The sequence below is a fragment of the Macaca mulatta genome, chromosome 3, assembly GCF_049350105.2.
Source record: "Macaca mulatta isolate MMU2019108-1 chromosome 3, T2T-MMU8v2.0, whole genome shotgun sequence".
In the NCBI taxonomy this organism is placed as follows: Eukaryota; Metazoa; Chordata; class Mammalia; order Primates; family Cercopithecidae; genus Macaca; species Macaca mulatta.
The window spans coordinates 50,170,811-50,184,378 of record NC_133408.1 but is presented as its reverse complement, the minus strand read 5'-3'; the positions used below and the strand labels follow the sequence as shown (position 1 = coordinate 50,184,378).

Here is a 13,568-nt window from a genome sequence, read left to right as displayed (position 1 = left end):
GTGTGTCATTTTTCTATAAAGGTTTTCTTTTTCTTCTTTACAGAAAACCTTTCCCATGCCTTGGTGATGGGAGGGAGAGGAGAGGTCGGGAGTAGTGGGAACGGGAGGCGGTGGGTCTGGAGTCGTGGGCCGGAAGCCACTCACTGACCCCACGCTTGGCTTGCAGTGCACCCCCAAGGTGGACTTTCCCCAGGACCAGCTGACGGCGCTCACTGGGCGGATCCAGGAGGCCGGCACGGAGGTGGTCAAGGCTAAAGCTGGAGCAGGTAGAGTCTTAGGCAGCCCCAGGGCTGGGTGCCAGTGAGGCCCTGCAAGAGCTTAGGGTTGGGGAGAAATGCTGCTTGTCCCTGGGCACGGATGGTCCTTTTCGGTGTTGACTTGCAGTTGCCTGGTGGAAAATCCCTGTGTGAGAGGGCAGCTCGGCCTGCTTTGTGGGGTTAAGAGTCATTTTTGAGGATGGCAGAGCCAATTCCACACCATTCATGTATAAGTAAAAAGAAATTAGGGGTGCTGACTGAAATTCTCGACTGTCAGGCTGGAAGGTGTGCAGGTTTCTTGGCTGGCGGGACGACTCACCTGGGCATCACGGTGTGGCGCCATCCTGGCTGACCTGCCTGTGCCCCCCTAGGCTCTGCCACCCTCTCCATGGCGTATGCGGGCGCCCGCTTCGTCTTCTCCCTTGTGGATGCAATGAATGGAAAGGAAGGTGTTGTGGAATGTTCCTTCGTTAAGTCACAGGAAACGGAATGTACCTACTTCTCCACGCCACTGCTGCTTGGGGTACGTATCCGGGCATGGGTCCTTCTGACTGTGGAAGAAGGAGCGTTCCCTCTGCTTAAGCCTCAGGAGCTCTCCCCAGCCCTTTGTGCAGTAACCTCCTGTCCCTGCCTGGCAAGCGCTGGGGTTTTCGAGGGTGGACGCACACCTGAGAAAGAAGAACTGGGAGGATCATGGACTGTGAAGGGCGAACCTCCCAGCAAGTGGGTCTCCTTCCCCGCAGTTTGACAGAGGGTGCCCAGCAGCCACAGGAATGTTGACTGATGAGACACTCCATCTCCAGGCAGCCCAGGGAGGCCTCCCCACCCTGCCCGAACACCTCCCTGTTGCTCCTTGTTAGTCTTGTTCTGACTGCGGGGGCTGCTAGGCCCAATTCCTCTTCCAGAGTGTGTCCTCTCCAGACAGCCTGAGTCTTCAGCAAACAGAAACCCTTAGGTCTCACTCATACGCTCTCAAGCCGAGTTTCCATTTCTCACCTGTGGGCAGAAATCAGGCAGATGTGTGGTTGCCTTCGTCATGTGACCAGAAAGTATCATGACTCTTTGGGCCACCCCAGGGCCTTTCTCAGAGATGCTCCAATGTGGAAAGATCCTTCAGCTGTGGTCCCAGGCCTTGGTGAGAGACAGGCACTCGACAGTGCAGTTCTGTCCTCGTGTCGGTGCAGGTGTGTGGTGTGGCGGGGCCTGCAGGTGAGACGCACCCAGCTCTCAGGCCCTCGAGCCAGGGGAGGCAGTAGGAGAGGATTGAGTTGAGGTGAGGACTGAGGCTGTCGCCAAACAAACTGCTCAGTTTCTGGAGGTGAGACGGTGGCAGAGACGTCTGTTTTTGCCAATGTCAGACATTTACCTACTTAGTGACACCTGATTCAGGTGACTGTGACAATGTTTTCAGTCCTTTACCAACCTTGCGGGGAGAGAGAAAAACCCAGAAACAGGCTCTGTTGGGGAGAATACGGTGAAGTGTTCCTGATGATTGAGTGCCTGGCGTCCGGGTGCTTGTCGCACTGTCCTCGTGTGCACCGAGGTAGATGGTGCTTGTTCTATAGCTAAGGAAACACATTTGGAAGGTCAGTCATTGTCCAGGGTACTTTTCCAGGCAATGACAGTGCTGGGACCCCTGCCTGGCACCCTCTGACTCTGAGCCTCACACTCCCGACCGCAGCTCAGTCCCATCCACCCTGTCAGCAGGGTGCCCCCAGCAAGGCACCCAGAACCCACAGGTGTAGACAGACTCCTCGGCGGGGCTGATGAAGCGACAGGTCGGAGTTTCTGTAACAAGCACTTTCCTGGAAACTTCATTTTAACATGTTCCCATCTCCCTCTGTCCCTCAGAAAAAGGGCATCGAGAAGAACCTGGGCATTGGCCAAATCTCCTCTTTTGAGGAGAAGATGATCTCGGATGCCATTCCCGAGCTGAAGGCCTCCATCAAGAAGGGGGAAGATTTCGTGAAGACCCTGAAGTGAGCCGCCGTGACGGGCAGCCAGTTTCCTTAATTTATAAAGGCATCATGTCACTGCAAAGCTGTTGCAGATAACCTTTGTATTTTAATTTGCTTTGGTGATGATTACTGTATTAACATCATCATGCCTTCCAAATTGTGGGTGGCTCGATGGGCACATCAATAAAAGCCGTCCTTGATTTTATTTTTCAAGGTCCCTTCTGTCAGTGCTGTGCTTTCTTCCCTGTGAGAGCTGACTATAGCGTGTCTGCCACCTCTTCATTACTAATCAGAACTAGATGATGTTTAACTTAGACTGAAGCGTGACGCTTTCATCAGTAGCTTCAAGAAAGTCTAAAATGTTAATTTGTGGAATTGGACACAGTATTCACAGGTTACCTGTACGTGCTCCTCCGTCCCTCCTGTTGGCACCCTTGCATCGCCCGGGCCTGATTCCTCTCGGGGGTGGTTCACCTCCACAGGGTCATAGTTCAGCGGTGAACGCCGGGCAGCCGTTTTCTGGCTAAGCAAACAGCACCTTTCTCTTTGAGCTTCCTCTGCTGACCTCTGTCCCCCTTCGGATTTCATCTTCTGACCGAACCCTGATGTTCAGTGGCAGAGACAGCTGATGGCCAGAGCTGTGGGGACACCAGGGTGGGGGTGCGCGTGGACACCCCAAACCCCAGCTGCTGTGTCAAGGCTGAGGACGCCGTGCCACCATCAAAAGGGGGTTCCAGGTTTTCCATCAGTGGCCTAAAGAAGGGACTTCGTCTTACTGAGGAGTGGGGAATTAAAGAGATTTGACTCCCTTTAGTGTTGGGGGCAGTCCATTCCCCAGACGCTGCGGCCTCTGAAGTGGAAACTGAAAGCTGCATACCTGGGAAGGAACTTTCTAGCAACAGGCAATGGCCTTCAGTGGAAGAGGGAGGGCCAGAGGTGTGCCCAGTACTTGGATGTTCATCTGCCCACAACAGCTTTTTTTTTTCAAAAAAGCTAAAGCTGAAATGGATTTTATCATAAAGGATCACATTGTTTTCTTCTACAAGTAATACATATTCATTGTGTAAAACCCAAAAAGCAGCTAAAAAATAAAGCGGAAAGGAACCACTGGTAATATTTGTCTTCTCTTGCATATTTCATAGGTTGAGAGAAGGAAGCCTGCTCTTCAGGTTATCTGCTACTGAACAATCCCAGCCCTCTCCAGTCTGGTGGCTTTTAGGCTATTTCTGTTCATATCTCCTGACCCTGGGGGTTGTCAGTGCTCAACTGGGTGGTTCTGTGCCCACAGCTCCCACTGCAGCCTGGAGGCTTGGCTGGATTGGAGCACGCGAGGCTGGGGTTTGGGAGATGCCTGGACAGCTGGCCTGTTCCCCGAGGTCTTGGGCCTCTCCTTCTTCATGGGGCCTCTATAGCGAGGTCCACAGGTTCCTTGATGACTCGGTTCCCATAGGCAAAAGCAGAAGCTGCCAGGCTCTAAGGCTTGGTCTGAGAACTGGCCCAGCTTTGCTTGCACTGCATTCTCTAGGTTAGAGCAAGTCATAAGGCCCCCCACCGACGTGCGCAGGAACCACACAAGGGTGTGGCTGCGGGAGACCTGACCCTTTGGTGGCCATTTTTGGAGAGGAGCTGCCCCCCCTACATCCTTTCACTGTGTATTTGCCCTTGTCACTTTTCTAAATTTTTCTGTAGAGACAGGGTCTCTGTCGCCCAGGCTGGAGTGCAGTCATGTGATCATGGCTCACCGCAGCCTCCAACCCCTGGGCTCAAGCGATAATCCCACCTCAGCCTCCCCAGTAGCTGGGACTATGGGCGCCTGCCACCACACCCAGCTAATTTTATCATTTTTTGTAGAGATTGGGGACAGGGGAATGGGGGGACTTGCTGTTTCCCAGGCCGGTCCTCCCGGCCTTGATCAATCCTCCCGCCTCAGCCTCCCAAAGTGCTGGGATTACAGGCATGAGCCACTGTGCCTGCCATTCTTTTCACAGCTGGATAACCTTGAGGGTGGATAACTCGGTGGTTTCGGTTTTCACTGCTGTAGAGAGCAGGACTCTGAGCGTGGTACTTTAGCGCTCTTTCCTCCTGGTGGTTCTGTGTGCAGAGCACTATGCTGGCTGTATTTGGGGTGCATTTACCATTTTATGGGATCCTTGCAACAACCCTGACAGGACCTGGGACTCAAACTAGGTCAGGTTGTGTCTTGGTTGAGGGTGGTCACTACCTCTCCATATAAACCAAGGGCTACCCCTTAAGAACCCCCCAGAGAGTGCTCAGGATACTCCCACTGGGGTGGGAGGACTGCTTGAGCCCAGGAGCTCGAGGTTGCTGTGAGCTGTGATTGCGCCACTGCACTCCAGCCTGGGAGACACAGCGAGACCCGTCTCAAAAAAAAAAAAAAAAAAAAAAAAGGAAGAGGCCCATTTCTGGCTCCATCTCAGAAGTTCAGCTCTAGCATCCTAAAGGGAGGACCTGGAACCTAGAATATCCTAAATTCTTTCAGATGATGATGAAGGGGCCTGGAGATACCAGCTGTCCCTGGGCTATTCACCCTGTAGGCCTACCCCTGCCTTCCAGGGCTTATAGATGAGTCAGGTACTGAGAATCCCCAAGAAAAATGCAGAGGAAGTACTGTGGGACTCCAGAGGAGGGAGAGTTACTTCATGTCTTGGCAGAGCGTCAAAGAGGACTGCCCCTATCAAGATCTCTAGGAGGAGGGAAGAGGAGGAGGAGGAGATGGCATATGCTCTGGCTCTGTAGGCTGGGCAGGATTTCAACCAGCAGGGAGGGTGGGATGGGCGTCTTAGGCAGCTGCCGGAGCAGACAGGCCGAAAAGCTTGTGGATGGCAGGAACAGAGCGTCCCAGGAGCTGAGCAGGATGGTGACACAGCGGCCAAGGCTGCTCACACTCCACCAAGGGCTGGTTGGTGGGGGAGTCTCATTGACCCTGGAGCCTGCTGCTGGACCTAGCTTCTGCTTTTTAATTTTAATTTTTTTTTTTTTTTTTTTTTTTTTGAGACGGAGTCTTGCTCTGTCGCCCAGGCTGGAGTGCAGTGGTACAATCTCGACTCACTGCAACCTCTGTGTCCCAGGTTCAAGCAATTCTCCTGCCTCAGCCTCCCGAGTAGCTGGGACTACATGCGCGCCACCACCACACCCAGCTAATTTTTGTATTTTTAGTAGAGACGGAGTTTCTCCATGTCGGCCAAGCTGGTCTCGAACTCCTGACCTCAAGTGATCTTCCCGCCTCGGCCTCCCAAAGTGCTGGGATTACAGGCGTGAGCCATGGCACCCAGTCCAGATTCTGCATTTTCTAGTCAGATTCCCAGAAATGTCTGAGCTGCAGGTGCACATGAAGTAGGAGCAATGTGAAGGCAGGGACCACTCGGACTCTGGAGACCAGAGATGGGGTGGTGGTGAGTAGGAGGGGAGATGACAGTGACATGGAGGAAAAACAGCATCTCCCAGCCCCATTTCTGCCACCCAGAAGTCCATCAGGCAGTTGTCAGTGTGGATTAAACCCACCACGCCTCTGTCTCCAAGCTACAATTATCCATCCTCCCATCCTTCGGGCCACCTCCTCACACAGAACTCCTGTCCCCCTCGGTGAGGAACAAAAGACTAGTGGCTGCATGTATGGTGTTAATGACCAAAATGAGGTGGCCAAGGCCTTTGCCACGGGAAGCCAAGAACCAGTCTTTGTTTTTGGTTTTGTTTTGTTGAAATGGAGTCTCACTCTGTCACCCAGGCTGGAGCACAGTGGTGTGACCTCGGCCCACTACAACCTCCATGTTATAAGTAAAATGTTTATTCAGAAACAGAATGCTTGTTCCCCAGTACCACAAGGAAAAATCAGCATTTAGACAAAGAAGTTTTCTCAGTAAGGTAATTTTACTTTCTGCAGAAAGGGTGCTCCTTGCGGATGGAACAATGGCGAGAGCACACCTGAATAAAGGAGGGAAGCAATTTTTATCCTTTACGCAGCTTTTCCTTGCTACTGTGTCTTGTCTCCATTGGCTGGAGCTAGACCTTACAATTAAACTGAACCTGAATGGCTAACTTAAAACTTTTCTAAATAGGTCAAAGTAATGGAGAACAAAAGAAAAGAGGAAGTTGCTTATGAAAAGACTTAGAAAAGTAATAACATTTCCTGGCGGGCGCAGAGGCTCATGTCTGTAATCCCAGCACGTTGGGAGGCTGAGGTGGGCTGATCACGAGGTCAGGAGATCAAGACCATCCTGGCTAACACGGTGAAACCCCATCTCTACTAAAAAAAAAAAACCACAAAATAAAAGCCAGGAATGATGGCACGCACCTGTAGTCCCAGCTACTCGGGAGGCTGAGGCAGGAGAATCACTTGAACCTGGGAGACAGAGGTTGCAGTGAGCTGAGATTGTGCCACTGCACTCTAGCCTGGGCAACAGCAAGACTCTGTTGAAAGAAAGAAGGAAAGAGAGAGAGAGAGAAAGAGAAAGAAAAGAAAAGTAATAACATTTCCAAAGTAATAACATTTTCAAATAAGGAAGCACAGCCAGCACAGATATCTTGGTTAAAGTACAAGAACATAGAATGTACTACGTGCCTGTGAGCATATGTAGCACAAATATGTTGGTTAAAGTACAAGGACATAGAATGTACTTATTCTCTTATATCTAACAGCTACATAGGATAGGGCTTAACAAAGAGTTATTAGCACAAAGCAAGGAGGTTTGAAGGAAGCTAGTCTAAAAGAAATTATTTCTAACACTTATGATTTATTCTTTAACAAGAAGAGAAATTTCGAAGAGGAAACATTTTACTTTCTACACTCCTCCTCCCGGATTTGAGCAATTCTCCTGCCTTAGCCACCCGAGTAGCTGGGATTACCAGCACCCACCACCATGCCCGGCTAATTTTTGTGTTTTTAGGAGAGACGAGGTTTCACCATACTGGCCAGGCTGGTCTTGAACTCCTGCAGGCGATCCGCCCACCTCGGCCTCCCAAAGTGCTGGGATTACAGGCGTGAGCCACCGCGCCCGGCCTTTGTTTTGTTTTTGAGACCAGGTCTCCCTCTGTTTCCCAGGCCAGAGTGCGGTGGTACAATCATAGCTCACTGCAGCCTCCACCTTCCAGGCCCAAGCGATCCTCCTGCCTCAGCCTCCTGAGTAGCTGGGACTACGGGCATATGCCACCACATCTGGCTAGTTTTTGTAATTGGTTTTTTTTTTGTTTTGTTTTGTTTTGTTTTGTTTTTGTAGAGTCGGGGTCTCTCTATGTTCCTCAGGCTGGTCTCCAACTCCTGGATTCCTCCCACATCGGTCTCCCAAAGTGCTGGGATTACAGGCACAAGCCACCCATCAGGTGGAGAATCAGTCTTTAAAGAACAGAGTGTGGGAGCAGGGGGCGCCCAGGGCGAAGGTAATTAGACAGCAGAAGAGTCCATCCCGCAAAGAAGCTGCTGTTAAGTCCTGGGGCCGCGCAGCCACGCTGGGTAATTATAAGGAAAGCAAGTCTCGAGTCTCGTCTGCGATCGCGGACAGGATGAACAGCTTAACCTAGAACAACCCTGACCTCCACGAGGAGGACCTGGTCTCCCGCAGGCCACAGCTCCCCTGCAGTTCCCGCCTGCTGCCTGCAGAGGGAGCCAGAGGCTGAGGCTGCACCAGCCCTGCTCCAGCCCCGCGAGGTCACGGTCGGCGGAGTGCCTATTAGCATTCCAGAGCCAAATCCAGCTCCCGGCTCTGTCTGGTCTCCGCTCCTCTAGGCAGGAGGGACAGCCGCCTTCAGACAGCGAGAAGGGAGGTGGGAGTGGATCCAGGAGGGCGGTGGAAACCGGAGACACAGTATCAGTGCAGGAAGTACAGACACTGTCAATCTTGCCCAAGAGAAGCAAGGCAGAGGCCAAGCACGGTGGGTCACGCCTGTAATCCCAGCGATTTGGGAGGCCGAGGTGGGAAGATCCCTTTAGACCAGTTCAAGACCAGCCTGGGCAACACAGTGAGACCGCCCCCCTCCCCCCCCACCTCCCATGTCTCTACAAAAAATTTAAAAATTAGCCGGGGATGGTGGTGCTTGTCACCCATATACCCAGCTACTTGGGAGGCTGAGGCAGGAGGATTGCCTGAGCCCAGGAGATGGAAGCTGCAATGAGTTATGATCACACCACTGCACTCCAGCCTGGCCAAAAAGCCAGATCCTGTCTTAGATTTTAAAACGAGAGAGGAGCAAGGCAGTGTCCCACAAGATGAATTGGCAGGGAAAGTTCCATTAACGAGTTAACCTTGACCCCCTCCTGGCTCCACTGCCCTGTGGGGACAGCAGGGACAGGACATTCCTGCCTGAGATGCCCAGGGAATAGGGATTAATTACTCCAAACTCAGGGTGAGAGGAAGCTGCTGGGGCCAAGGAGCAAGAGCTGGAGCCTGCCCTGCAGTCACTATGGATGCAGTAATCTCCATCCAGAGGCCGGGCACGGTGGCCTACGCCTATAATCCCAGCACTTTGGGAGGCCAAGGTGGGCAGATCACGAGGTCCGGAGATCAAGACCATCCTGGCCAACAGAGTGAAACCCTGTCTCTACTAAAAGTACAAAAAATAAGCCAGGCATGGTGGTGCGTGCCCGTAGTCCCAGCTACTCAGGAGGCTGAGGCAGGAGAATCGCTTGAACCTGAGAGGTGGAGGTTGCAGTGAGCCAAGATCATGACACTGCACTGGACCTGGCGACAGAGCAAAACTCTTTCAAAAATAAAAATCAAAATCCCCATCCAGGCGCTGGCAGGCTCTAGCCTGCAGGGAACTGGGCCTGGGTCTCCTGGTGCTTGCCTCTGTGGATCCCACTTCCTAATCTCCTAGGGCTTGAGATGGAATTCCTCAATTTCCTCCCTCGCTGAGGCCGCCCACATCCCTCCACTGCCTGCGCCCTGGCCCCCACGGACTCACAACTTGTGGCAAACTTCCTGCATCAGCCAGAGCTGGCCAGACAGAAATGAGTTATTTTCCTCCTCTTCATTTTCTTCTAGTTGCTTAACTTTCCTCACAAAGTCTAAGGGGGTCACCCTGGGGCAGGCAGAACAAGACACTGAGAGGTAGGACCAGGTGGGCTGATCTGGGGCTGGTGTGTGGCAGCACAGCAGATATAGTTGTGAGATGAGGAAACGTCTCAACTGACTCATCAACAGTGGTGGTGCCAGTCTGTGGCCCCTCCCCTGGGGCCCCCTGGGCGCCTCCCCCACCCCACCCCATCCATGGAAAAGTCATCTCAATAAATGACATCTGCAAAGGCCTTCTTTCCAAATAAGGCTATATTCTGAGAAACTGGGGCTTAGGACTTCAGTACATGAATTTTTAGGAACAAAATTCAACCCCTCCTACTAAATATATGGAGTAAAAAGTTGAGAGCACCTTGCACGCAATACACTTTCCAAAGGCAATTCCCATCTCCATTCTAGAAATTCGTCCTTCAAGACCTTCTTCTATTAGTTGATTCATTTATTTATTTGAGACGGGATCTTGCTGTGTCACGCAGGCTGGAGTGCAGTGGTGCGATCTCGGCTCACTGCAACCACTGCCTCCCGGGTTCAAGCGATTCTCCTGCCTTGGCCTCTGGAGCGACTGGGGTTACGGGGATGCGTCACCACTGCCAGCTATTTTTTGTATTTTTAGTAGAGATAGGGTTTCACCATGTTGGCCAGGTTGGCCTCGAACTCCTGATCTCAGGTGATCCTTCAAGCCACCTTGAAGGGCCTAATAAGTAAATATTTTAATGCCACTGTAGGCTAGGTGCGGTGGCTCATGCCTGTAATCCCAGCACTTTGGGAGGCCGAGGCGGGCAGATCGCAAGGTCAGGAGATCGAGACCATCCTGGCTAACACGGTGAAACCCTGCCTCTACTAAAAATACAAAAAAATTAGCCGGGCGTGGTGGCACGCACCTGTAGTCCCAGCTACTCAGGAGGCTGAAGCAGGAGAATCGCTTGAACCCGGGAGATGGAGGTTGCAGTGAGCCGAGATTGCGCCTTTGCACTCTAGCCTAGGCGACAGAGCGAGACTCTGTCTCAGAAAACAAAACCAAAAACAAATACAAAAGCAAAACACAGTAGACTAGCATCCTTCCTGCAGAGGAGCTGGAGATCGAGGGGCCAGAGAATAAGGTGCTGACCCCCAGCACACACCCACAGAGCTGCCCCCTCCCCAACCAAGGTTTGGCCCAAGGGGAGGGTCCTAATGCCAGGTTTTGGAGTGGTTTCCCAGTGGGTTCACTATTCCCTATTCTCTCCCCAAGGCCAAAGCTAATAAACAAAGTGCTGATCTGCCTCCAAAGCCTCTTCCTAGCCTATTCAACAGGTGTGTATTATAGGATTCCATTTATGGGAGTAAAATGTATTTGCAATTGAATGTAAATGCATAGAGGCTGGGCACGGTGGCTCATGCCTGTAATCCCAGTACTTTGGGAGACCAAGGCAGGAAGATTGCTTGAGTCTAGGAGTTCGAAACCAGCCTAGTCAACATAGTGAGACCTCGTCTCCACAAAAAATAAAAAAATTTTGCCAGGTGTGGTGGTGTGTGCCTGTAGTCCCAGCTGTTTAGGAGGCTAAGATGGGAGGATCACTTGAGCCAAGGAGTTGGGGCTTCAGGGAGCTATGATCGAGCCACTGCACTCCGGCCTGGGCAACTGAGCAAGATCCTGTCTCAAATAAATAAATGAATCAACGAATAGAAAAAGGTCTTGAACAACAAACTTCTAGAATGGAGATGGGAATTGCCTTTGGAAAGTGTATTGTGTGCTCTTAACTGTTTACTCTATATATTTAGTGGCATGGGTTGAATTTTGTCCCTAAAAAGTCATATGTTGAAGTCCTAACCCCCAATTCCTCAGACTATGGCCTTATTTGGAAGCAGGGTCTTTGCAGATGTCATTTGTTAAGATGAGGTCATGCTGGAGTGGCATGGGCCCCAATCCAATGTGACTGGTGTCTTTATAAGAAGAGAAGAGGGACCAGGCGCGGTGGCTCACACCTGTAATCCCAGCACTGTGGGAGGCCAAGGAGGGTGAATCACTTGAGGTCAGCCTGGCCAACATGGCAAAACCCTGTTTCTACTAAAAATACAAAAATTAGTGGGGCGTGGTGGCGCATGCCTGTAATCCCAGCTACTCGGGAGGCTGAGGCAGGAGAATCACTTGAACCCAGGAGGTGGAGGTTGCAGTGAGCCAAGATCATGCCACTGCACTCCAGCCTGGGCGACAGAGCAAGACTGTCTCAAATAATAATAAATAAATAAATAAATAAATAAATAAATAAATAAATAAATATTTTTTAAAAATTTAAAAATAAAGACCGGGCATGGTGGCTCAAGCCTGTAATCCCAGCACTTTGGGAGGCCGAGACAGGTGGCTCACGAGGTCAGGAGATCGAGACCATCCTGGCTAACACAGTGAAATCCCGTCTCTACTAAAAAAAATACAAAAAACTAGCCGGGCGAGGTGGCGGGCATCTGTAGTCCCAGCTACTCAGGAGGCTAAGGCAAGAGAATGGCATAAAGCCAGGAGGCGGAGCTTGCAGTGAGCTGAGATCTGGCCACTGCACTCCAGCCTGGGCGACAGAGCGAGACTCCGTCTCAAAAAAAAAAAAAAAAAAAATTTAAAAATAAAAAGCACGTCATCAAGTCAACCCCGCGCTCTAACACGGCTCCCAGGCTTATGTGTGGGTCTTGGCATTTGATGAAGCAATCCCTTATGATTACCCTGGTTTCGTTTGTTTCTTTGTTTTCTAGAGACAGGGTCTCAATCTGTTGACCAGGCTGGAGTGCAGCGGTACAATCAAAGCTCACTGCAGCCTCGAACTCCTGGCCACAAGTGGTCCTCTCACCTCAGCCTCCCGAGTAGCTGGGACTACAGGCACACACCACCACACCTGGCTAATTTTTTAAAAAATGTCTTGTAGAGACAGGGTCTCACTGTGTTACTCAGGCTGGTCTCGAACTCCTAGGCTCAAGCAATCCTCCTGCTTCGGCATCCCAAAGTGTTGGGATCACAGGCACAAGCCGCCGTGTGTGGTCATTTAAGGAGTTTGAGGTGGGAAGGTTCTACAAATCCCAGTGTGTCTGATGTAATCATAAAGGTTCTCCTATGAAGGGGCAGGAGGGTCAGAGTCAGAGAAGGAGATGTGACCCCAGATGCAGGCCAGAGAGAGAGAGAGAGACAGAGAGAGAGAGACAGAGAGAGAGAGACAGAGAAAGAGAGAGAGTGTGTCAGGGAGAGAGAGAGAGAGAGAGAGAGAGAGAGACAGAGAGAGAGACAGAGAGAGAGATTTGAGGATGTTGCACCGCTAGCCCTGAAGATATAGGAGGGAACCATGAGCTGAGGGATGCAGCCAGCCTCTAGGAGCTGGAAAAGGGAAGGAAAAGAGCTCTCTGAGACAGCCTCCAGAAGGAACACAGCCCACAGACACCTTGGTATTTACTTTATTTATTTATTTTGAGACAGACTCTCTCTCTGTCGCCCAGGCTGGAGTGCTGTGGCGCGATCTCGGCTCACTGCAACCTCCACCTCCCAGGTTCTAACAATTCTCCTGCCTCAGCCTCCCAAGTGGCTGGGATTACAGGCGCCCACCACCTCGCCCAGCTAATTTTTTATTTTTAGTAGAGACAGGGTTTCAACATGTTGGTCAGGCTGGTTTCAAACCCTTGACCTCGTGATCTGCCCTCCTTGGCCTCCCAAAGTGCTGGGATTACAGGCGTGACCCACTGCACCTGGGCTGCCCACTATCGTTATATTTGATTTTTTTTTTTTTGAAATAGGGTCTTGCTCTGCCTCCCAGGCTAGAGTGCAGGGGTGCAGTCATAGCTCACTGCAGCCACGACCTCCTGGGCTCAAGCAGTCCTCCCACCTCAGCCTCCCAAGTAGCTGGGATTGCAGGCATGTGCCACCATACCCAGCAACATATTTTATTTTTTTGTCAAGATAGGGTCTTGCTGTGTTCCCCAGGCTGGTCTTAAACTCCTGGTCTCAAGTGGTCCTCCTGCCTTGGCCTCCCAAAGTGTTGGGATTTCAAGTACGAGCCACCATGCCAAACCTTCTGCCCACTTTAGAGCCATTTCACCACCCCTCCACCCACTCCCCCCCTCCGCTGGCCTCTTTGTCCCAAAAACCCCCGCGTGTGCTTTGTGTCTCTCCCAGGCCCAGCAGGGACAGCTCTGGCAGAAAGCCAGGGCAATCCCTTTCCAGTTCTCGGCCCCCTCCCCACCTTCCTGGAAGCCCCAGGCTGGCCTTGTACCTCTAAGGAGAAGCTACGCACTCGCCATCCTGTCCCTCTGACTGGAGCCTCCCATCACTGTGTGGAGCCCCCTCCTCCCTAAGCCACCAGATCCACCTCAAGCCC

At 51.7% G+C, this 13,568-nt stretch overlaps 1 protein-coding gene and 1 long non-coding RNA gene across 9 annotated transcripts in view; one reads left to right on the top strand and one right to left on the bottom strand.

Moving 5' to 3' along the window:
- MDH2 (malate dehydrogenase 2) overlaps positions 1–3,329 on the top strand; it is a 20,496-nt gene extending 17,167 nt beyond the window's left edge. For all 7 annotated transcript variants that reach the window (XM_015133289.3, XM_077996553.1, XM_015133288.3 and 4 more), the window contains 3 exons: positions 167–266; positions 629–780; positions 2,109–3,329. In XM_015133289.3, coding sequence (XP_014988775.1) covers positions 167–266; positions 629–780; positions 2,109–2,240 — 384 coding nt within the window. In that variant the 3' untranslated portion in view covers positions 2,241–3,329. The remainder of the gene's footprint in view (positions 1–166; positions 267–628; positions 781–2,108) is intronic.
- LOC144339792 (uncharacterized) overlaps positions 1–13,568 on the bottom strand; it is an 18,463-nt gene extending 4,895 nt beyond the window's left edge. The window contains exon 1 of one of the 2 annotated variants that reach the window (XR_013415168.1): positions 13,485–13,568. This is a non-coding gene — a long non-coding RNA (uncharacterized LOC144339792). Of the gene's footprint in view, positions 1–13,463 lie in introns of both variants that reach the window. The other variant, XR_013415167.1, reaches the window with a different exon arrangement.